The sequence below is a fragment of the Enhydra lutris genome, unplaced genomic scaffold (genome assembly GCF_002288905.1).
Source record: "Enhydra lutris kenyoni isolate GAN:26980312 unplaced genomic scaffold, ASM228890v2 scaffoldscaffold6, whole genome shotgun sequence".
In the NCBI taxonomy this organism is placed as follows: Eukaryota; Metazoa; Chordata; class Mammalia; order Carnivora; family Mustelidae; genus Enhydra; species Enhydra lutris.
In genome coordinates, this window is record NW_019154090.1 from 5,091,568 (window position 1) to 5,114,775 (window position 23,208).

At 58.8% G+C, this 23,208-nt stretch overlaps 1 protein-coding gene across 2 annotated transcripts in view; it reads left to right on the forward strand.

The window, feature by feature from the left end:
- Positions 1–808: 808 nt before the first annotated feature.
- LOC111141456 (prostate transmembrane protein, androgen induced 1) overlaps positions 809–23,208 on the forward strand; it is a 54,625-nt gene continuing 32,225 nt past the window's right edge. For both annotated transcript variants that reach the window (XM_022494031.1, XM_022494033.1), the window contains exon 1: positions 809–918. In XM_022494031.1, coding sequence (XP_022349739.1) covers positions 810–918 — 109 coding nt within the window. In that variant the 5' untranslated portion in view covers position 809. The remainder of the gene's footprint in view (positions 919–23,208) is intronic.

Consider the following 23,208-nt stretch of genomic DNA (forward strand, 5'->3'; position numbering starts at 1 on the left):
TCCTCATCTTCTCCAATTCCCTCTCCTTTGGGAAGGGACAGGCTTCCCCTAAACCGGGGTCAAGGATTCCGGGGTCCCGCGACGCACCCGCAACCCGCGGAGGTGAAGGTGGGAACGAGTCCCGCTTCCTCCGACCCGCGTGTCCATGTCAGGGGTTCCAGACGGACCCCAGTAGGGGCAGGGACGCTGTACCCTTCCTCCGCCCCGCTGGTCCCGGGTCTACGCGGGCCGCCTCGCTCTGGCCCTTTAAGAGCCCGCCCCCTTCCCTGTCACCCCGCCCCGCGGCCGGGGAAGGGGGTGCGGGGGAACCTCGGCGGGGATTGGCGCAGCGCGCGCCCCCTCCCCGGCCCCCGCGCGGTGGGAACCGGCAGCCCCGTCTAGCGCTGACGTCAGACCGTCTGCCTGCCTCCGACCGCGGTCTCGGAGCGAAACCCGATCTCCTTGGACTTGAATGAGGAGGAGGCGGCGGCGGCGGAGGCGCTCGGCTGCGGGAAGCCAGCAGCAGAGGCTCAGCCCCGGCGGCAGCGCGCGCCCCGGCTGCCAGCCCATTTCCCGGACGCCACCCGCGGGCACTCCCGACGCCCCCGGGGCTGCCGAGGGGCGGCCGGGGGGCGCAGGGGAGCGCGGCCCCGCGCACTGAGTCCCGCAGCGCCCCGGGAACTTGGCGGCGCCCCGAGCCCGGAGAGCCGGGGTGCGCCTTCCCCGCCGCGAGCCTCCTGTATGCGGGGCCCCAGCGCCGGGCGCCGGCCGGAACCCCCCCCGGCCGCCCCCGTGCCCCCTGCGCCCCGCGCCGAGACGCCGCGCCGTCCATGCACCGCTTGATGGGGGTCAACAGCACCGCCGCCCTCGCCGCCGGGCAGCCCAATGTCTCCTGCACGTGCAACTGCAAACGCTCTTTGTTCCAGAGCATGGAGATCAGTGAGTGACCCCCGCGCCCCCCTCCCCTGAGGCCCCGTCGGGCTCGGACCCCGAGTCCCCGCGCAGCTGCGGGCGGGGGCCCGGGCCGTGCGCGCCCCCTCGGGCCGTGCGCCCTGCGCCCCGGGCGCGCCCTCCTGGCTCGCGGCAGCTGGCGGCCGGCCCGGCTTTGTCCCGCGGCGCGGCGAGCCTGGCACGGCCCCCGCTGCCCGCGCCCCGCCCGCTGGGACTCGGACCCGGGGCCGAGCGGCGCGGAGGGCGGCGGGGCGCCCGGCGCGGGAGGTCTGGGGCGGTCGAAACCGTGAAGTTTCCATTTTATTTCCCTAAGGGGCAGTCTCGATGGAGCAATTAGGCCGGCTCTTTATCAACTTCGGCTGGGGGAAGGGGGGTGGCGGGCGTGTGAGACACTGTCTGGCCTGCGGGGTGTCTGGGGCCCGGAGTGTGTGTCTGGAGTGTGCGTGGCGCTTCTGTCTCGGTCTGTGTGAGTGGGTCTCCTTGCATCTGTGGAGTGTGCGTGTCTGTGTGTCTCTGTCTGGGTCTGGCGCGTCTCCGTGTCTCTCTCTGTGTCTGTGTGTCTGGGTCGCAGTCTGTCCCGGGAGTATGTAGTCTTCCTGCGTCTTGCCCGTGTCCGCGTCTGGTGTCTCTTTAGACTGTGTGCCTTGCTTTGGAGGTTTGGGGACCATTGGTGTCCGGTGTCTGCATTCAGGGCTCAGCGCTGGTGGGTCTGGCTGAAGGTGGATCCCGAGTGTGTGTCTCATTGTGTGTCTGTGTCCCCGAGGCACCTATAAATAGCCTCTGTCTGGACAGCTTGGCTCAGCCTGGCTGGGACCTTGGTTACAAATGAGTCAAAGTTTGGGGCTGTCTGTGTTTGGGACTGCCTTGCCCTGAAAGGTGGAGGTAGATCGAGGGTGGGGAGGGGGTGTTGGAAGCTTGCACCAAGTCGTCCTGTACATCCAGAACTTGAGACAAATCAGCCTTGACTTCCGCCATGCATTTGCCCACTCAGGTGGAGGTTAGGTTGTGTAGACGGCCTTCGGCCTGTATCCCTTCCCCCAGCCCATCCTTTTGGGGACCTCTTGCCTCTCGGGGCTTCAGTGTCCCTACCCTCGTCTCTAAGCACCTGAGGCACGGGAGCACACAGCCCTTCTTGCAAGGGCCAGCCTTCTTCCAGCTGGGACCAGGAGTCAGAGGCGGCCACCATGGAGCAGGGCAGTCACTGGGTGACTCATAAGCCAGTTTCCGCAGGCGGCTGCCACAGTTTGTGGCCCCTGAGCTTGTACAGTGAGGCACAAGAGGTAAAAATAACCCATGACTGGCCCTGCTGGGGCAGGCTGGCCCGCTTTGGTGGTGGGTCTTTCCATCCATGAGTGCCCCCGCTCCCTCCAGTCCCGGAATTGAAAGCCTGGTTCCCCCCCCAACCCCCACTCCCCAGACCGCCCCATGCCAGGCCAGCGAGGTGCCAGGAGAACCTGCCCAGAGTCACCGTTTGCGGAACTGAGTTGCATTAAACCAGATTGCTTCCCAAAGGCCCTTTGTGAACTCAGGAGGCTAATGAAATGCATGAGGATATTATTAAAATATGTTCGCACATGTTTGGAGAGGGCCTCCTCAGTGAATGGATTGCTGGTGAAGGACTCTTGGCGCCTCATTTCCCCCCTTCTGTAAAGTTGCCTTAGGGGAACCCCCCACCCCAGGGTTCCACGCTGTTGTGTCGAACTTAACCATTGTGAGGACTGGGCATGGGCATTTTGCTCTTGTCCTTCCTTTGTGTTCAGGATGTTTAAAAAAAAAAAAAATCATTCTTATTCCTGTCCCTTCAGCCCTGATGATGTTCTGGCTGACACCAGGGTGTTAAACCCATTGCCTTCAACCCGTGTGCTTCCCCCAGTGGCGCGTCTGAGCAGGACCCTCGAGGTTAGCACCTGGAACCCTGGCCTGCTCCAGCCGGCCCCAGCGTGGTACGTGACTCACCATGCACAGTGTATTTTTTACACACGGCCCCCTGCTTACTGGAAGAAAGCCCAGGGCAGGAAGGGAAGCAATCTTTAAAATGCAGGTATAATGTAACAGTTTGTTGCAAGTGCTAATCAGATTTCCGCGAAAGGCTCTGGTGAGGAAGCCTGAAGGCCTGGAGTTTCTTTATACAAAAAGATGGGGAAGAAAATTTGAAGTGCGGAAGGAAGGCCACATTTCACGTGATGCAGACTGGGGGTTGTCTGCATGCGGAACGTCAAAGATGGATTTGGAGCTGGGCTGCAGGGTCGTGTCCCAGTGGCCCCTGGTACTTGGTTCCTTAAGCTGTCTTAGTTTCCTCATCTGAAGGATGAGACCCTGACGGTTGAAATCGAAAATTCTACCAGCTTTCAAGATGGGGTCTCTGCCCTCCAAAGTCTGGCTGGAGGCTCCAGGACCAGAAGCGGTTCTCCTCCCCTCCCCCCAGCAGCACTGGGTCCCTGGTGTGGCGTTCAGGTGCCCCAGCTCTCAGAGCTGGGTGGAGCCTTGGCCAGCTCAGGCTTTATAAATGAAGGAAGGTGGTAATGGAAAGCTTTGCCCTCGGTCCCCAGCGCACCCTGGACCCACACCCAGAGTTATTTCTCAGGAAGTACACATTCTGTCTCTTTAATTTAGAACTTGGGCCCCGCAGAAGGTTCCTTGAACCCGAGGGCCGGAAATCAGCAGCATCCCCCAGTGTCACACTTGGAAGTGTGGGGACCGGGATCTCTCCAAGGAAGCCAGGTTCAAGATACTCCCTGCACCCTCCGCACCCTCCACACCCTCCGGGGATGTCAGTTGTCTCTGAGAGTCAAGGGGTGAGGGACGCTCTCTGATGGGGGTTCACTGTTCCCAGGATGCCCCCACAGAAAAATAAGCTGTTATTTAAACAAGCCAGGGGTCCTGGGGTGAAAGACAGGTGGCTCCAGGGACAGCTCACCAAGCTGACAGTAGGGAGTAGGCCAGGCTTTTCAGAACAGGGTTCCTGCTGGCCTGCGTGTTTCTTGGCATTCTTGTTGACCTCTTTAGAGGTCTCTCTCTCTTAGAAATTAGCCCCTGCCCTTCTCCTCCAGCTTCGGCTTGAGGCTTTTGGGCGGCAGGCAGGTGGATGCCGCCTCTGCCTGGACAGACTGACTTGGGCCATTCTGCTGTCAGGCTGCATATCTGGAGGACCCCGGGCAGCACCCTGCTCGGCCCCCCCCGGACCCCTGTGGCCAGTATCTCTGGTGGCTGTTCTCTTTCTTACCACCACTAATGTCACTGAGCCTCTGATTCCACTAATGTCACTGAGCCTCTGATTCCTCCTCGCCACCCAATTCCAGACAGATACCCCCAAACACTACAGACTGAGCTTGCAGAAACGCCCGGCACACCCGGTGCCCCGTGTCTCAAACCCAGGCATTTCACCCAAGGGACAAGGACCTCCTTGTGGGGAGGGAGGGGGAGGCTGTGGGGGTTGCTGGACACTTAGGAGCTTCCCTGGCCTTTTGCCTACTAGGTGCCTGTTAGAGTAGGCTTCTGCTCCCCTGCCAAGTTGTAACACCCAAAATGCCTCCGGACCTCGCCTGATATCCTTGGCTTGGCTGAGAACTGCTGTTTTAGTCGGTTACTTCTCCGGGGGCCTGAGGGCGGAAGGGAGTTGGGCAGTCCATCTCCTCCAGAGATCAGCCCCAGTGAAGGCCCGTGGTGGTGCTCAGAGTTGGCGCCTGCCTGTCATTCACTCCCTTGGCCTTTCTTGAGTGCCTGCTGTGTGCCGCACAGGAAGGATGGGGGCTCTGTCCTGAGGAGCTTCCCGGTTTTCATCTTGGATTTGCATTTATTCGGAGGAGAGACTCAGGCACTGTGCAAGCTTGTATTTCAGGATTTGGTTGAAACTACGGCCGTCTAGCTTGAGCTATTTCCCCTGTGGGCCCTTGGAGCGCGGACTTTTAACCCACATGTTTTCTGACTGTCTGGGTTTTAGGTTGAGGTGCAAATCCTGGACTGGATCTCAGGTCAGACAGTTGGCCACAGCTCCCCAGGAGGTCTGGGGTAAGCCAGCCACACCACCCAGCGTGGCCCAGGGTCAGGGCCAAGCTTAGGGCTTGTCAAGGCAGAGAGTAAGTGATTGCTCCTGCGTGGGCACACACAACCTGCCCTTTACATTGTGCAAATTGATGCACTCACTCTCCCTTGGAAGGAGGAGGGAAACAGAGTGGTGTGCACAGCTGCCCCGGAGTGGAGGCCATTGGGGAGGGTCAGGGTGGCCGCCACTTTGACAGGACAACAGGTGCACGTGTCCCGTAGCAGCCCCAGACCTGCCTGCTCCGGGGCGCTGGTATCTGGTCGCACCGCATCCGGGCCCCGGGACACATCAGCCTTCTAGTTTGCGCAGTGCTTAACACGTAAAACCGTGACAGAGAGGAGCTTACGACGGATAGGGCCCAAACTGGAGGGGCTGCGTGGCTTTTCCTCTTCGGGTTCTTACCACCCAGAGACCAAGTCTGCGGGTGACTCACGGTCTGGGGTCCTTCCCACAGAGAAGAAACTCTTAACCAGCGAGAGTTGGGAGGCCGAGCTCCCGCCAGCCGGGGTGCTTGTGTGGTGCACGTGCTGAGGAAGCGGTCAAAGCCCAGGGCCTTGCTTTGTGCTTCTTAAAAGGTGTCATGTACCCACGTGCATGCACACGTGTGTGTACGCACACACGCGCGTGCCAGCGCATGGTTAGGCCCTGTGTGCTTGCCTGCCCGCCCCACTCTGCGCCAGGGAGCCAGGAGGATGACACTGTGCTGCGGCTGGGGAGGTGTGCCTCAGGGTGGGTGGGCTGCGGAGATCCGGGGCCGTGAGTGCTGCCTAAGGGGGTGGCCACCACGCGAGCCCTTTGTGGCCAGACCTGTCCACTTCAGGGACCCGGATGTCTGGATGTTGATACAAAACTCTTGGCGTTTAAGGACTGGCAATTCTTTTCTCCTTTTGCTTCAAGGGCCCCATGACACCGGTCCCCAGACGTGATCTCTCCGAGGGTTGCGGTAGGTCAAGCGTGTGATGGGAGGTGGGGAGATGGAGGCTCAGCCTGGCTCCAGAACATCCTGGCTGTCTTGGGGTCGGAGTGGAAAGTGGGGTAATAGCAGTTCCTGGGTGCTGGGGGTGGGGGGGCTGTGCCTCTGCCAAGGTTATTCTCGTGGAGTGTGGCCTGGTGTCTCCACAGCTCTGTGATCATGGGGCTTGGTGGTGACAGCGGGGAGAGGACTCGTCTCAACTGTCCACTTCGTCCTGTCCCCTGGCGGCCACTGCCAGAGGAGGAGACCTGCATCAGAGGAAGGTTTCCCCATCTTGGGGCTGGGGTGCTGGCAGTAGAGGGGATGTTGGAATAAACAGGCATGTGTGGGAACCGTGACCTTGAAGGTGGAGGGACTTGAATATTTTCCTTCCCTTGTCCCTGCCAGGCCCACCTCAGAGCTGGCCGGAGGGACCCCCTTGGGTTCCCGCAGTCCACTGCCAGCTTCGGAGGCCGGGGGGCTGGGTGGGCCTGGCAGGCACAAAGGCAGGAGCACCCTGACATCCAGACATGCCACTAGGTTCCCTGCCGAGGAAGACGCGGAGCACAAAGCCCAGAAACGAGGGATGGTCTGAGGCTCCCATGTTTTGAAAATTAATTTCCGTTTTTAACAAGTGAGTCTAGACAGGCTGTGAACCATCAGAGTAAGACAGTGATCTTTGTTTTCCCGGCGGGTGGGGTGGGGTGGGGTGGGGTGCATGTCTTCTGCTTGGCTTCTCCGAGCACCTTCTTCTTCACGGGCTGGCCTAACCCCCTCCCCGAGGTGGGCTGCACCCCTTCCTGTAGCCATGACAACTTGGAGCATTGACAGTCAACCTCACTTTCCCTTCGAGTGACACGACAGAGCCAAACTGTGACGCCCCTGGGTCTCCGTCGGGGCCTTGTCGGGTGCTGGTGGAAGCCTCTGTCACCGAGCTGGGAGGAAAAGTCCCAGAACAGTTTTCGGACAAGAGCGGGGGCTTCAGTGCCCCGGGATGGGCCTGGAAAGCGTTGGGGTATCCCCAGGCCTTCCCAGAGCCCCAGCGTGGCTTTTCTCTTCTGTTTCCAGGGTGACTGATGGATTTTTGCTGCCACTCCCTTTCTTAGTTGGATATGGAGAACTTATTACGTGCCAGGGGTATAGTGACGCATTTTTCTCAGTCTCCAAAACAGCTCTGTGAGAGAGCTGTTGCTATCACCGATTTGCAGATTTGGGGGGGGTGGTGCGTGAGGAAAGGGTCCAGAGGGGGTAAGAGACCTGCCCCAGGTGGCACAGCCAGGAACCTAAGCTCCCTGGCCCCACACTTGTGCTCCCAAGATTTCTTCCCCATGACACCACATCGAGTCCCCGAGTCCCAGCCTTATCTTTACGAGACTCAACATGGCCATGGTCGTTTAGTTTTCGCCCCAGGATTGCAAGCCCACGTTGCGCCGTTTGCAAGGGAAGAATGCTCATGGATCTCGCAGTCGGGGCCTTTGCACTCTGGCAGCACAACGGCTGTCTTCTATTCTCACGGTGTCCCCCAGATGGGTGTCCCTTACAGGCGGTGCGAGGAGCTGGCATCTATTTCTGCAGCCCTAGTACCCCCACCTTCAGATGCTGGGGTAGAAGATTGCTGAACGGCCCATGGCTCTTCCCGGAGGGACCAGATCTGTCCTCCTTACGCTGATGTCCCCCTGGCCGTCTGGGTCAAGAAGGGGGCACCCAGCCATTCAGTCGGGACTGTGCTGCAGAATGCCAGGACCCCACAGACAGAACCCTGCCCTCGGGGAGCTGCCCTTCTAGGGACTAGACACAAAAAGTTTATTCCAGGAAGGGGGCGGCGGGGGGAACGGAAATGAGGCCACTTTCAAATCCTCCCTCGGGGAGGCTCCCAGACCCGTCATCCTGTTTGGGCTCCAGGAGCACTGCCGGGGGGAGGGGGGTCTCTCCTGTCACACCTGTCAGGTTGTGTTGGGTATTACGTAATTCACTGTCGCTTGTGTCGCTTCTGGTCACCAGACACGGAAGCGTTAGCTACCGTGCCCGTTTTGCTCGGTATGTCCCCTGAGCCCTTAGAGACCCTGCACGTGGATGAGGCAGGAAGGAAGGGGGCCTGGGCAGGGCGTGTGGGCAGGCTGGAAGAAGAGTCCAGATGGGGCGAGACGCAGTCAAGATACAGACTCTGAAAACCATCTTTTGAGGACATGGGCTGCCCCCTTCCCGAGCCTCCAGCAGCACCCCCATAAAATGGAGGGAAGACCAGCAGCCACTTCGTAGGTGGGCTGGACCGAGGCCTGGACACTGAAAGGCCCCCCTGGCATAAACTCATATTTGCAAGGGATCAAGGAAGTTTCCACTGTCTGGGGGACGGGGAATGGTGCCTTCATCTCTGGCCACCATCACTTCTGGAAACGTCCAAGGCCAGACATGCCTGTCCTGCTTCAGCCGGACTTGTCCTGGGAGGTCAAGGTCTTCCTTCCAATTCCCTTAATGCTTAGAGTATGGAAATGACAAGAAGGGATAGCCACCTCCGGGTCCCAACCCCACAGGGAGAATTTGTAGGGCCGTTCTTTTCTGCGCACACCTGCTTCAGGCCTGGAGTGTTTGGGGGGCTCTTCCCCCACCTGGTGTCACCCCCGAGTGGAGCTGGCGTTCACTCTGAGGTGACGGTGAGATGCCACGTGTTGACAGGAGCTGGGGTGGCTTCCATGACTCACCGGGGAGGTATCGGGTAATGGGATCTTCTGATGTTGCGGCAGATTCTGATACATGTGTGTTTTCCAGTGGGTTCAGGGGCGGGAAGAAGAAGGGGTGGGTCACTTGGCTTCAAGTCAGCGCCCTCAGTGCCTAGCAAGCGTGTCCTGAGCCTCGGGGACCGTGGAGGCTGAGTTTCTTTCCCTTCAGACGTACTGTAACCAAAATCAATGAGTATCGTTTCAGCGGGTTTAGGAAATAGCTCTGCTAGCTGAAGAGTTTTAATTATTTGGTAGCAAGCGTAAAGTCCCCAGTGGCCCTGGGATCTGGATGCTGGATGAAGTTTGCTTCTGGCTTCTAGGCGCTGGCTGTCCGCGCCCTGAAGGCTGCTCCGTGCCCTAGAAGCACCTGCCCGTTCCAGTTCTCCAAGACCGTAGGCAGCGCCGGGGGCCCCCCCCGGGCTGGACAGACAGACACAACCTATACCTCCGAACAGTCGCACAGGTTCAAGACCCCACCTTGCCTTTAAGTTTGGAGAAGTTGTCCCGTATCTTCTGTCCCCCGTGGGGGACTTCGGTGGAGATGGGGACGGGGGCAGACATGCTGAGTCCTGGTACAGCTTGTGTGTGCTCTTGGCCCAGAGTAGATGCTCAGTACACAGTGAACTGGTTGGCGGATGAGTGGATTGACGTGTTCCTCGCCTGCCCCCGAGACCGACGGGGAGCCCTGGATCCCAGTCACGGAGGTTTCGGGCCAGGAGAGTCTCTGTTGGTCCTGAGTTCTCCAGGAGATGATGTTTCCATCCGTGGCTTTGGGGGAGGGTAAAAGTGACAAATCCAGCCGTGGATTTGTTTGATGTCAGTGGTTAGGAATACAGAAATATGTGCTTTATTTTTTTTTTAAAGATTTTATTTATTTATTTGTCAGAGAGAGAGAGAGCGAGCACAGGCAGACAGAGTGGCAGGCAGAGGCAGAGGGAGAAGCAGGCTCCCCACAGAACAAGGAGCCCGATGTGGGACTCGATCCCAGGACGCTGGGATCATGACCTGAGCCAAAGGCAGCTGCTTAACCAGCTGAGCCACCCAGGCGTCCCCCGAAATATGTGCTTTAAAATACAAAACCAGGGCGCCTGGGTGGCTTACTGGGTTATATGTCTGCCTTTGGCTCTGGTCATGATCTCAGGGTTCTGCGATCGAGTCCTGCATCAGGCTCCCTGCTCAGCGGGAACCTGCTTCTCCCCGCGGCCCCGTGGGTTCTCTCTCTCTCTCTCTCTCTCAAATAAATAAGTAAAGTCTTGAAAAAGTAAAATATGAAGCCATGTATTTTTGAATATTTGAAAGACACATAGATACTTTATGATGTAAAATACGTAGAATGTTTTAAAACGCTTGCGTTTCACCCACCAAGCTGGGGTGGCTTTTTTTTTTTTTTTTTTTTTTTAAAGATTTTATTTATTTATTTATTTATTTATTTATTTTTTAAACATTTTATTTATTTATTTGAGAGAGAGAGAGACAGTGAGAGAGAGCATGAGCGAGGAGAGGGTCAGAGGGAGAAGCAGACTCCCCGTGGAGCTGGGAGCCCGATGCGGGACTCGATCCCGGGACTCCAGGATCATGACCTGAGCTGAAGGCAGTCGCATAACCAACTGAGCCACCCAGGCGCCCAAGATCTTATTTATTTATTTGACAGAGAGATCACAAGTAGACAGAGAAGCAGGCAGAGAGAGAGGAAGGGAAGCAGGCCCCCTGCTGAGCAGAGAACCCGATGTGGGACTTGATCCCAGGACCCTGAGATTATGACCTGAGCCGAAGGCAGCGGCTTAACCCACTGAGCCACCCAGGAGCCCTGGGGTGGCTTTTTTAAGGCCCCTTGACGGGAGGCCACTGTGGGGACCTGCCTCCCACCAGGTGTGCCCAGGACTGAGCCCTGAGCCTTCCCCTGCCTTTGCCCAGGGTTCCAGAAAGAGAAGCGGGGAGCTGAATCAGATTTCCAGGAAATTTGGGGGGAAAGCAGACTGCTCTTTCTCAAAAGAGGTATTCTGTCCCAGTGGCCCTCGTTACCTGGTCACTGCCAGGGGCTGGCTTTGCCCGGGGCACTTGCTGGCTTTGCCCGTGACGGTCCGGGCAGCTGCTGGTAAGAGGGGCTGCTGCCCGAGAGCCCAAGCCTGGTGTAAGCTCAGTTTTATTCCCACAAGGATCTGATATCCCTGATGAGGAAGCTTTCCCCTTTGTAGAAGCTTGTCCAGGAAGCCTGGCCAGCAAGGTTCAACCCGAGGCCTGTGGGGGTGATTCATCTCAGAGGTCACACTTCGTTAGACAAACTCAGAATTTGCATGTGACCACCGTGAACGCTCTTTCTTCATCACCTCAAGTTTTATAGTAGGTAACATAGCTTTGATCTGAACCCCCTGCTGTTGCTGTGCGTGGAGAAATCGTGGGAGCATTTGGTTATTGTGGACGATGTGTTTCAAAACCCTGGTCACAGCTCTGTGTTCTTCTGTGGGTGCTACACTTCGAGAAGGAAAAATAAAAGTGAAAACCAAGATTTTCACTGAAACGATGTGCGTATGTGCCTTCTTCTGCATGGCTTCTGTGGCTGCATGTTTTAAGGATTTCACAAACGTCTTAAGGAACCCGCCAGGAGACAGTAGAAAGTGAGGTTCCTGGAGCCCTGTAAGACTTTGGTGGCCGCCCCACCCCATCTTGCAAATTCCCACGTCCATAGGCTGGTGCTGGGCTGGAGCTGGTCATAGCTCTAATTGCCTTCCTAAAAACAATTTAGTCGGTAATAATTCTGTAAACCTATGAATCAACTTTGCGCAAACACCCTGAGTAATTTCTTTGTTCTTTTCTCTCTACTTTGTAATTGGTGTCTGTAAAAGCCAAAGGTTTGGTCTTGCGGAAGGCGTGATTCATTTATTGGTGTCTGTGGCGCCCGTTATCATTCAGTCATTGGAGAACGCCGTCGCGGTGAGCCCCGAGTGATTCACACCAGGCTGAGCTTGGCAGCCTGTGGGGTCACGGCCATAGCAGGAAACTATTTTTTCTAATCTGTTTATGGTATGGGAGGAAGAAGTGGGTATATTGAGATGATGGAGAGAGTGTCGATTACGTTGGTGAATGTCACCGATTAAGTAACACCAACAGGCCGTCTAAACGCCACTCCGTTTGCCGCTGGTGATCGTTACGACAGCTCACGGCTAAATACGCTCCTGTCTCCGGTGCATCTTGCCCGTGTTTCGGGATCCCGGTTCCTGAGCAGGCTGGCATGTAGGGACGCCCCCGTTGGCGTCTTGGAGCAGAGTTTGTGGTCGAAAAGGCACGGATGCAGAGAATGTTGCCTTCTAAAACAGCAACAACAGGGGCGCCTGGGTGGCTCAGTGGGTTAAGCCTCTGCCTTTGGCTCAGGTCATGATCTCAGGGTCCTGGGATCGAGCCCTGAATCGGGCTGTCTGCTTGGCGGGGAGCCTGCTTCCCCTCCCCCCACCCCTGCCCGCCTCTCTGCCTGCTTGTGATCTCTGTCAGATAAATAAAATCCTTAAAAACAACAACAACAACAAACTCCATTGACTGGGGGTCCATCACGGAACGGTTTCAATGTCCAGGTTTAAGAGTCAGCAGCCATTCGCCACCAGCCCCTCGATTTTCCTAATGATGACCATTATTAGATGTTTGCAGTTGCCAGGCCTTTCATTACTCCGCCAAGGGTGAGGACTTACACGTGGAACGGCTCATTTTGCCTAATTTTATTACTTCCTGGTGGCCCTACATAAAATTGTCGCTACCCTCGCATCTCGAAGCTGATCGGACGGCGCAGAGGTGGGTGGCGAGTCCAGCTCGCAGTCGTCATGTAAAGCCAGTCCCTGCCTGCAAGCGTGTAGCCCGGCACTTGCCTCCATGTAGTTGACCGGTGTTTCTCCCCGCAGTCCGCTTTCTCCGGTGACTCGCTGTCTAACTCACTCCGCCGGATCCTGCCGTCTGCGTCACTGAATGACGACTGATTCGTGAATGTGTGACTCCCCAGCTCCTGGGACCCTTCATATAGAGGGACCCCAGCCCGTGTTTATTGATCGGTTTTGCACGTTCCCGGGCGGGGGTCCGGGATGAGCGTGTGGCCGGCGGTCCCGCGCTGCCCTTCCCGCCCGGGACAGACACTGCTCATCTGTCGCAAGCGTCCACTCTTGCTGGGGTCAGACCGTCCCCGAGGTGGTGCTCCCGTGCCCACTCCCAGTCGGGGCTCCGAGGAGGCTCAACAGAGCGCCGTCCTCACAGGGCAGCCCAGCGGGGAGAGGCGTGAGGGCTGTGGGTCTCCCTCCGAGCTAGGAAACGAGTCAGGGCAGTCCCTTCTAGGAGTTTTAGGAATGTGCCGCCACCCTGCAGTGCCCCAGCCACCGGCCTTCAGCTCTCAGGCTTGGGTCCCTCCCAGACCTCCCCGTTTCTGCAAGGTGAGATCCGCAGGAAGATCCATCCTGTTCCTTAACATCCTGTTCCTTTGTCTTTAAAATCACGGTCACGAGCCTACATGTCACCAGAGCCTCCACTTACCTCCGCAGCCTCTTTGCCCTGGATATCTTGAGCCCTACCCTAAGCACACCGCAGCATTCCTTTACACTCTAGCGAGAATGAGCTCTGGACCCATTCCCCAGAATAGACTCAGGCCAGTGGGGCATGGTGCTTGGGAAGAACAAGGAAGGGGAGAGGCTAGGAAGCAGGCAGTGTCCAGAGAGTGGGCAGCTGGCACCCAGCAACTTCGTCTAGCTGGTCGTTTCCTTGGTGTTTGCCCACAGTGAGGTTGTGGCTTTCCATAGCCTGGCTTGAAAAGGCGGAGCTAGGTCATATGCCATGGTGTGGGAGGTCACGAGGAGCAAAGCACCTGTGCTCTGCCCACCATCCCCTAAACTTCAGAACCACCTGTCCCCCCCGCAAGGGCGTGGTCTCTCTGGCATCTGCAGCTGCGTCCTTCAGCCTTCTCCAAACCCCTTCTTGGAAGGGTCACCTGGTGGCGGTGCCTGGGACTCAAGCCTGAGAGAGCAGGAATTTGTCCGGCACCAGCCTTGAGCTGCAGCTGAACGGAGAGAGGGTTTGCCATGGCCTGTGGGGTGCCGGGCGGGCCTGGGCTCCTGGGAGCAGGCGGAGAAGCCGTAGTGAATCTCACAGCTGAAGGCATTCCTCCAGCCCCTCTGCACTCAGCGGGTCCCGGTGCCGGCTCCCCGGGAAGGCCACCTGGGGGCTCGCAAGCCCGATACTTAGGGGCACCCCGAGCCAATTGCTGGGGACAGGGCAGGACGCCGGGACGCTGAACCCTCCGGGTGATTCCGTGTGGCCGCAGCTCAGCCGAGGTGCAGGGGGCGGGACAAGAAAATCCGGGCCAGCCTTCAGCCCAGAGCCCTTCTGTGACTGGTGGAGGCCTGCTTCTGATCCCGTTGTAATCCCCAGGAGACCTCGCACCAGGGGGACTCTGGGTGTACTGGGATGGTGCTCCCACTCATGGGCGTCCCTCCTGGAGGCAGCGGCGGGAAGCCGGGCGGCCTTGCCTTCGAGCATGGGGCTTCTCTGTGTGCTGTGTTCCAGACCGGGTGCTCAGAACGGCTGAGTGACCCCTGAGGCCTCCAGCCAGCCTCGGAGTCGGAGGGATTCCCATGATCACGGTGGGCGCTCGGCATCGTGGCTGCTTTTTCTGCTCCCGATGTCTGCAGCTGGAGCTGCCCCTAACCTTTGCCTTCTGGGTTTTTGGCGACCCGTGCAAGGCTCTCCTTCAACGGAAGTGGCACCTTGCTTTTTTGCAAAGGTTTTTTGGCACAAGGGGCAGAGGGGGAGACAACAGGCGGAGACAGCCCCCAGTTGAAGGCAGAGTGTTCTTTCTGGACAGGAGGTTTTCTTGTCCTTGATGCCCTGGAGGAGCCCATGCTCCTTCTGCTCTGCCGTCTCCTCTGGTCAGTTTTCTTCTCTGCCAAATGGGCATTATCAAACCTAGGGCTTTGTGAGAAGGAAGAGCCGGTCATACATCACCCGCTGTCCCTTCTCTTCCCTTGAGTTGTTCGCCTTCCCCTGACACCCGTGTTGTCCCAGCTCCAATGTGTCGAATTGAGGTGTCATTTACAGACACAAAGCACATGGGTGTAGCGTCTACTGTGATGAGTTTTGGCAAACGTGTATATGGGACACCTGTCCAGACTGAGACGTAGAACCTCCCGTCCTTGGACAGGTCCCTGTGCCCCTTTTTGGTTTGTGCCCGTCCGCTGGAGCAGGCAGGGCCAGCCCTTCCTAGTGGAGGGCTCAACATACATGAAATCACGCTCTGTGTTCCCTCTTGTTTGGCTTTTCTCACTCAGTCTGCCGACTCAGAGACCCATCGCGTGGTGAGGCCTTGCTGTTTGTGTGTAGTGTTCCCCAGTGGGGAGGAGGTTTGGCGGGGGGGTGGGGCACGCTGGACCCAGGGGAATCACTGTATCCGGGTGGAATGCCAGCTGCCTTCCCGGGGAAAAGCTTTTGTAACCCGGATCTGGGCCTCAGACGTGGGAATGCGAGACCCAGATGTCTGTCTGTCCAGCCATGGCCAGTGGGGCACTCAGCGCGGCCGCAGAGTCCTTGGAGGCAACTCGGGCCACGCCTCTGCCGCCGCCTGGCACGGCCCCGCCAGCCGCTGCTGCCAGCCCGCCCGCTCGCCTCCCCTGGCACGCATTCCTTCGCAGGGAAGAAGGATGTGGGTGACCCCAGACAGGTATGAATCATGTCTGGGGGAGGCGGTTACTCAGAGGCGGCAGCAGTGAGGCCGCGTTCCTGCCGGCTGACGGATGGCTCCGGCCTCCGAGTGGAGCTGTGGGTCGGGGGTCAGAGCAGGCCTCCCTGGGGAGCGTGGGGGCTGGCACACCGGGTCTCCGGCCAGCCTTCTCTGCCGAAGGAGTAGAAGCCGCAGAGCGGCTCCCGAATCATGGTGGCGTGGCTCTTAGGTGCCTTTTGCCCCCAGTCCTCGCTTTGTCAGATGGTTGTGTTGGGGAGAGTTCAGACTCCCCGGGGCTGTAATGTGGCAACTCAGTTCCCTCCTGCTGTCACCCATGCCTGCCGGGGGTGGGCCACCAGGTCACATGGATGCCCTGCGTAGCCGTTGTCCCTGGGCCTGTTTCTCAGACCGGCACACTGAGGTGCGGTGGACAGAAGTCACTTGCCCAAGGGCACGCTTGCCCACAGTTAATTGACCTGTGTCTGATTTTATTGAAGCCACCGGTGTCCTAACTGTCCCACCGTGTAAGTGTGGAGAGATCAACAGGCCTGCGGCACACCGGTACCCTGTGACAAGCTGTTCATGGCGTGAGGATGGGCGTTTTAAATTTCGCAGTTAGGTGCTTAGGCTGATGTACATTAAGAGCACGTTAGGACAAATGAAACAAGCACGTCCCCGATTTCCTGAGGGTTATTGTTTGAGACAAGAGGAGGTAATAAAAGGGAGTCCATTGAATAGGATGTCAATTTTGAAATTAAAATCTTTAGGAATCTTAATTCCTTTAATGGGTACTTGGAAACGGCAGACATCAGGGAGGCTAGTTGGACTTGTGTTCTAAGAGGCTCTTTCCTGCCAAGGACTTCTCGGGGTCCCCAGTAGCACCTGCAGACTGATGGAAGCTCCCACAGAAGGGGGGCACCTCGCTCTTTGGTCTGCCAAGGTCACCCAGCCGTCTTGAAGGTCAAGGTCAGCTCAATTCTAATGAGAGCAGGATCACAGGGTCCTCTAAAGGAAGGGAACCCAAGGTTCCCTCCGCAGGGGCAGGAGATTAGGGATGAAGGGGGGCTCCGCCATCCTTCGTCCACACACAGAGCTGGGAGCAGCACCAGGCAGGTGCCAGGGCCCCACGCTTGTTCTCGGGACAGTGCCGGCGGTGGGAAGCCAAGCCTTGGCCCCTCTGGATTCTCGGGGCGCCCCACGCAGTTTGCAGGAGGGTGCCGTCACAGCTGTGTGTCATCTGGATCTCTGTGTGTGTTTTAACCGAGATCTCGAAGTTCTTCTTTGGTCATGGGGAAAAAACCTCCCAAATTTAATTGCCCTGCAGCGCCTGAAACTGTTTGTTGCTTTGCAGGTTAGATCTGTGATTTCCTGCGTAGCCTCCCTAAGGCGCAGTTTTGGCTCTGGGGGTAGGGGGACACAGGGGGTCGCAAGGGAAGCATAGGACTTCGGTGTGTCCCAGTTCTGGACCTCGCGGGGGGGGGCTCGGTACGCGCCGTCCATGTTGTTTTTCTCTGCTGCCGCCAGGCCACTGCTGGGAAAGGCTCCGGCCTCGGGGCATGGGGGGACGTTCTGCCACGTCCGCCTTGGGGTTTCGCAGAACCTGTGCTTTATCTCAAGTATTTTCAAAGAGGTTGGCATGTGGCAGGGGGTGGAGGGAGCTGTTTGAAGACCCCAGAATGACAAGAGCATCGAACCTCCTTTAAGGGATCAGAGTCCCTCGAGGGGATGGGTCTGGCTGGGGTGAGGCAGGCTCCTCCCCAAGGAGCTCCCGACTGACTCCAAGACCTTCCTGCACCTGGAGCCCAGGCCTCAGGTCCCGGGTCTGGGTCCGCCCCTCGGGGACCCAGAGGAAAAGGCAAGGAGGCTATCCCTCACCCCACTGGCCTCACTGGCCAACAGGGTATTGCTCAGGGCCCTTGCCCCCTTGCCCTCTTGCTGCTCGTCCTGGGGCCGGCCTCCTACCTGACTACCTGTCTAGGAATTTTTATTGCAAACCCGCAAAGGCACGGCAGCTTGGCTGGAATGTGAGAGGTCCCGGCCGCACGGGTGGGAATGCAGAGGCGGAGGCCCCTGGCCTGCTCCCAAGCTGAGTGTGGATGGTGTGCCTCTCTTGCTTCTGGGCCTGTCTGGGCTTCGTGCTCTTTGTGCCCTCATTCTGCCTAAGGTTGGTCCTGGTCCGATTTGAGACCGCTTCCCCTGCGACCTCGGCCCACGGCAGGGTCTGGAGTAGCAGCTGATTATGACGAGGTGTGAAAGCCAGGGAAGTAGTCTTCAGAGTTAAAAAGGTCTTGGGCAGCCCCGCTGCGCCCCTAAGAACATTGCTGTGGAAACGGAAACCTCCCAGCCTCCTGACAGCAGTTCCTGTCCTTAGACCCATTGCACAGATGAGGCACACACACTTGCCTTAGGTCCCATGACTGGTGAGTGGCAGAGCTAGGCCCTGAACCCCAGCAGCCCTGGCTCCCGTGCCCACGAATTGGGCTGAGTGTGGGCTGTGGGCTCCGCCAAGGGATCGTCATGGCGCCTCACGGACCTGAACTGCCTTGCCAGTCACTGGGAGAGAGGGTAGCTCAGGGCTCCTAGGGCTCTGCCTTCCTCTCCACCATGAAGACTGCCCACGTGCGGTGGGGGCTGGACCGTGGAGGGTGTCTGGGTGAGGCCGGGGGCTCCAGGTCGACTCCAGATACCATATGCCACTCTGCCTCTTCTCCATCTGGCAGCGTCAGCCCTCAAGGAATTCATCCTGGGGCCAAGGGCGGCCTTGGCCGTGCCCGTCCTCCACGGGCTGTCGGCCGGGTACAGGCTTCTCTGGCCAGAGAAGGGTCTTCTGGAGGAGGACCAGGCCCGGGGACACTGGGCACCAGGGATGCCGAGGTTGGGGGGCTCCATCCCTCTTTCTTGGCCATCTGTGGTTTCCTGCCCCTGACCCCATTATCTACCCCTGTGCCCCATGATTTCACGGGTACACCCTGATGCCTGCAGCCTGGTGAGGTCCTCGAAAAGGCCAGACCCAGTGTGTCTGGAGTGAGCAGGCACCGAGGACCCAGACACAAGGAGGGGAAGGCGGTGAGGGCCGCTGTAGACCCCCACCACTAGGGGAGTGTCCCCTGGGGTTGCTTCCCTGTTCTGAGCCTTTGTTTCCTCATCAGTAGAATGGGGATCCTAGGAGGCAGTCACTTCCTACGATCATCGTGGGGATCAAATGAGGGATACATGCTTAGCTCAGTGCTCCGGGCCTTGTAAATGCTCAAGAGTTGAAGGGTGTTCTGTTATTAAGTCGTCGTCCCTCGGGCAGTGCCTTCGCCCTAGCCGAAACCTGCCCGGGGACCCTTTGTGACTCAGCGCTGGCTCACAGCCCCTCCCCTTTCAGAGCCTTCCCCGGGGACCCCAGCCCAACCCCCTGCTGAAGGCACCTCATGGATGTGCTGATGAGGAAGAAGAGTGAGGGAAGGAGGGTCGTCCCCTCGTGGCATCCTGATGGGGGGTGGTGCCCGAGGTAGGGACTCGGGTGTGTCATCTAGAATTTTGTGCTTGTGTAGGAACCTTTCTGGTGGGTAACTTCCCTCGTTCTGCTCCTTCATTCAGCTCATTTATTGAGTACCAACTGTGTCTTGGGCGGAATGTTCTAGAAGTATAAAGCCACGAGAAAGACGAACTCGAGTATGGCCGACAGAAATCCAGGGGTTGCAGAGCACAGATTGCCGGAAGTCTTGCACGACGCATTGAGGGGCAGAGGTGCAGTGGGACCATCTTTCTCTCACGATCTTGCTTTTCCATCAAGCTTTTAAATTGGTGGGGGGAGGGAGGTGGGGAGGCGGAGTGGACCTGGGTCCCCTGGTGTGGACGCTTCCTAATTTATCAGGTGCAATGGTTCCCTTAGATAAGGAACTCAAAAGGAGAGGTTTCCCGTCTTTCCCGCTGGGGTGCTAATCCAGAAACTTGGAATGGACCAGGAACCTGAATTTTTGGCCATTTTCTTGTAGGAGATAGGGTTTCAGGAACGCAGGTCCTAGATCCCAATCAGCTGTGGCAGGAGCAGACTCTGCTCATTCTGGTGGATGGGGGCATCCTTGAGACGTTGATTCCCTCCCTGGGTGCTTCCTAGGACAGATGCCAAGAAGGGGATCACGGGCCTAAGCTGTGTGCCTGTTTCTCCAGCACCCACCCCGTATTTCCAGCCAGGACCCCCAAGGATGCCCCGAACCCGGTGCACCACCCTGCCAGGGACAATGGGCCGGTCTCCTTTTGTGTTGCCGTGAATATAGCATGGTTCTTTGATGGTAAAAGGTGATCGGTGCTCCTTATTTAACAAAAATTCCAAGAATTTGATAAACGACCAAGACAAAAGTCAAGATGCCTGTAATCCCGTCACGTGGAGACGGGTTTATTTTGCTGAAAATACTCTGCAGGCCTGTCTCCAGACATTTGCACCAAAGGCGATAAAAGAGCTCGGAGCAGTGCCTGGGAGATGGATGCAGGCCCCCCCACCCCCAGCAGTTTTGGGAGGAGGAAGGACAGGTCGCCACCAGGCGGTCTGTGCTGTGTCCCAGCTGCGCAGCATCTGTACCCTGGGACGAGTGGGGTGGGAGGCCACGGGGGGAGCTTCTGCCCCTCCTCCAGCACAGCTTTCTGCTACTGGGCGGTCCAGCTAGGAAGCCTGTCCTTCCACCACTCAGAGCCTCGAGCCCCTCGTCTGTCAAATAGGCTGATACCCACAGTTTCTGTCTCAGAGGCAAGGGCAGTAGACCTAGGCATTAGGAGAGGCCCAGCCAGCACTGGGCACATAGTAAGTTCAGGAAACAATCAGCCACTGGTGCACAGCCTCGCGCCTCCGGCCGCATGTTCCCACTGGCCGCCATGCTGTTTCGGGTCTGTCTGATGCCTCCAGGTCCCAGGTCTGACCTTCATTCATAACCAACAGCTTCTGCTGGTAAGATAATCCTGAAAAACTGCAAATCTGATTCGAGCCTCTCTTTATATTATACAAACTCAGAGAGGGTGACTAGGGGACTGGGCTCACATAGCCAGCAGCCATGGCCCAAGTGTCCAGGAACGGATCCCCTCCCCCACTTGGAGCAGGGCCTTCCAGGCTCAGGGAAGACCCTGGGGCCCCTCATTACCTCAGCCCGGAATACACACGAAGTTTCTGAACTGGCCGTCCTGGTCCTGGTAAGCGGCTTGTGTTTACGGCTGCTGCCCTGTCGCCTGCCCTGGCGCCGTTCTGAGGGATCCCGTGGCTTCGCTTCTTCCGTGACGAGCCCAGGGGTCCCCACTTGCCATGTGGAGACAGTGTGTCCAGCCTTGGCAGCAACCCAGGCCGATTTCCCTGAGGCAGAGCTCTGGCCACCTCGCTTTTCCAGGAGGGACAGGCGGCGCGTGGGACCCGAGAGGTGGGCCCCTCTACAGCCACCGTCTCCTCGCCCCCGCGCCCCGACCTTTCCGCCTGGGAGGCCCGGCCTCCGGCCCGGTCGTACAATGCCCCCTTCTCACGTTCAGACGGGCGGTCTAGACGCTCACGCTCCCTTTTGTTCTGTGGGGTCGGGGGGTGGGGAGTGGCCCCACAGAGTAGGATTTGGGCCGAGGCAGGAAGAAATCTTCCCCGAATGAAGAAGGGGTGGGAGTGAGTTTCGGAGGAGGCGGCCTGCTGTCCCCGCCTGCCCGTCGGGTGACCAGCCGTCCCGGCAGAGAGCACTGCGTCGTGATGATGGAGGCAGCTGCCCACAGGCACCTTGTGGAACCCAGTGCGCCCGGAGCCGCCTCGTGGACTTTGTCTAAATAAAACCCCACAGCCCGTGCCCCTCGGGTGTGTGCCGGGCTGCTGGCGGGAACCCGGGGGCCAGAGGCAGTGCCTGGCCAGGTTGGAGCCCAGGAAGCTGTGGGAAGAGATGCTACCGAGCCACGCCCCCCCACCTCCACCCACTTCGGGGACATCTGGTTGCTTCTTCGAGGGCAGGGCAGACAGAAACCTCCCCGAGATGTGACCCACGAAGCCGTCTCGCTTAGTGGCCATGGGTGTCAGGACGTTTGGGGCAGCGTTGTGCTGGCCAAGCAGAGACACAGACTCTCCAGTGTGATCTTCTGCTTCCAGACCCGTTCTTGACTGCTCAGGTCTGTGACCTCATGGCGTCTCATCTGTAAAATGGGGCCGTGAGTGGCCACAGGAATTCGTCACGGGGTGAACTGGCGCAGGGATGTCGTGGGATAATCCGCGTTCTTTGCCTGGTACGGAGTGGGTGCCGTCACTCTTGATGTCGATGGCAAAGTGTTCATGCGTGGGCTGAGCGGGGGACCTGCAGGCACCCCATTCCCTGGTGAATTCAGAGCCTGTTAGAGAGCATGGCAGAGGCCACGGAGGGGGGCTGATGGTGGGGGCAGCCGTGGAAGCCTTTGACCAGGGCCGGGGCACATGCGCAGGATGCGGCTTGTGTGATGGATCTGATCACTGCCTCTTTGAATGGTCTGTTCACACCAGAAGCCCCCCGCCCCAGCTCTGTGCTGGTGGAGAGAAGCCCTCAGAATTGGGGTGGCATGTGGCGTTCATCCCCTAGTACCTGTTTGCCCAGCTGTGGGCAAAGAGAAGCAGGAAGGGCCGCTCGCAGGAGCCGTTCAGGGAAGGCAGAGCGGGGTCGGGAAGGGCAGGCAGTGTGGGGGGTCTGTGGGAGCAGAGGTGCTGAGAGGCACCGGACACCGGTGGCCGCGGTGACCCCCGGCGCCTGGCCCCTCCTGTGCCATCCCGACGGCCCTGATCTGGCCCTGCAGGACTTACCTCGTCCCCACTCAGGGCAGGGACTCTCCACGACTGCATTGGGGGAAGTGTTGGCAAAAACGTTTCATGCGCTGGCTTGGCCGACATCGGGGTGGCTGGGGAGAGGGAACCCCAGGCTGGGCCCCGGGGGGCATGGGGTCACAGATTCCCCTCTGCCCTGGTTACAGGTGAAGTGGCAGCAGGTGTTGGGGGAGTCACAACGTGTGGGAAGGAACCGGGTTCTTTCTAGGCCTGACCGGTCCCCCGGGGGAGTCTCAGCCCTGCAGGACTTGGGGACTGTGAGGACCTCCCTCTCCTGCCGCTCTGCCTGAACCCCCTTGAGCGACGAGAACGCCGTCCTGACTCGCCGAGTCCGATCCCCCGTGGCGCCGACGTCTCCCCGCACCTCTGCTCCACGTGTCGGGGTGAAAGTGGAGGCTCTGCCCACAGACAGGGAGCCGTGGGCCGTGTCCGTGGGAGGAGCGGAGATGAGCAGCCGCTTTTTATTAAAAATGAGCGTGTGGAAGGGGGCGCACATAGCCTGTAACGCCCCCCCTTTATGCGAGCGGTCTTCGGTCGCCGTAATCCTCGGGGGGGTCTCAGGGTTTCAGTCCACAGCAAGGGGACCTCCCCGTGGACGGGCACAGATAGCTTTTCTGCGTAGGAACCTCGTCTCGACAGGGCTTTGTTGGGAGTGTTCGCCGTGTGTGCGGCCCTGGGCTCCGCTCTGTTGTGTGGGCTCCGGCCCCCTGCTCTGCCTGAGCCGGGCAGCCCCCGCTTCCCGCCTTCTGGGGGCAGAAGCCAACAAGAAGACCTGGGCCAGCGGCGAGTCACGGGGAGGGTGTCATGCCCACAACGGCCCTTCAGGGCGGGCAGGTGGCTGGGGCCCTGTTCCCCGGCTCGGGCAACTGAGGCTCGGGCCCCGCAGCCTGACAGGGCCACAGTAGAGTTTGGTCTGTGCCTGTCTGGTTCCGGTGTCTGGACGCCACCACATTTGAGGGTGGGAGGGAGGGACACAGGAAGGGAGGGCAGGCCGGTCTCAGAGATAGAAGCTGCCTCCGGCCGGGGCAAGCATCTGCAGCAGGTGGCAGCTTGGCCAGCACCCTGGCAGGGAAGGCAGGGGAGGCTGACAGAAAGAAG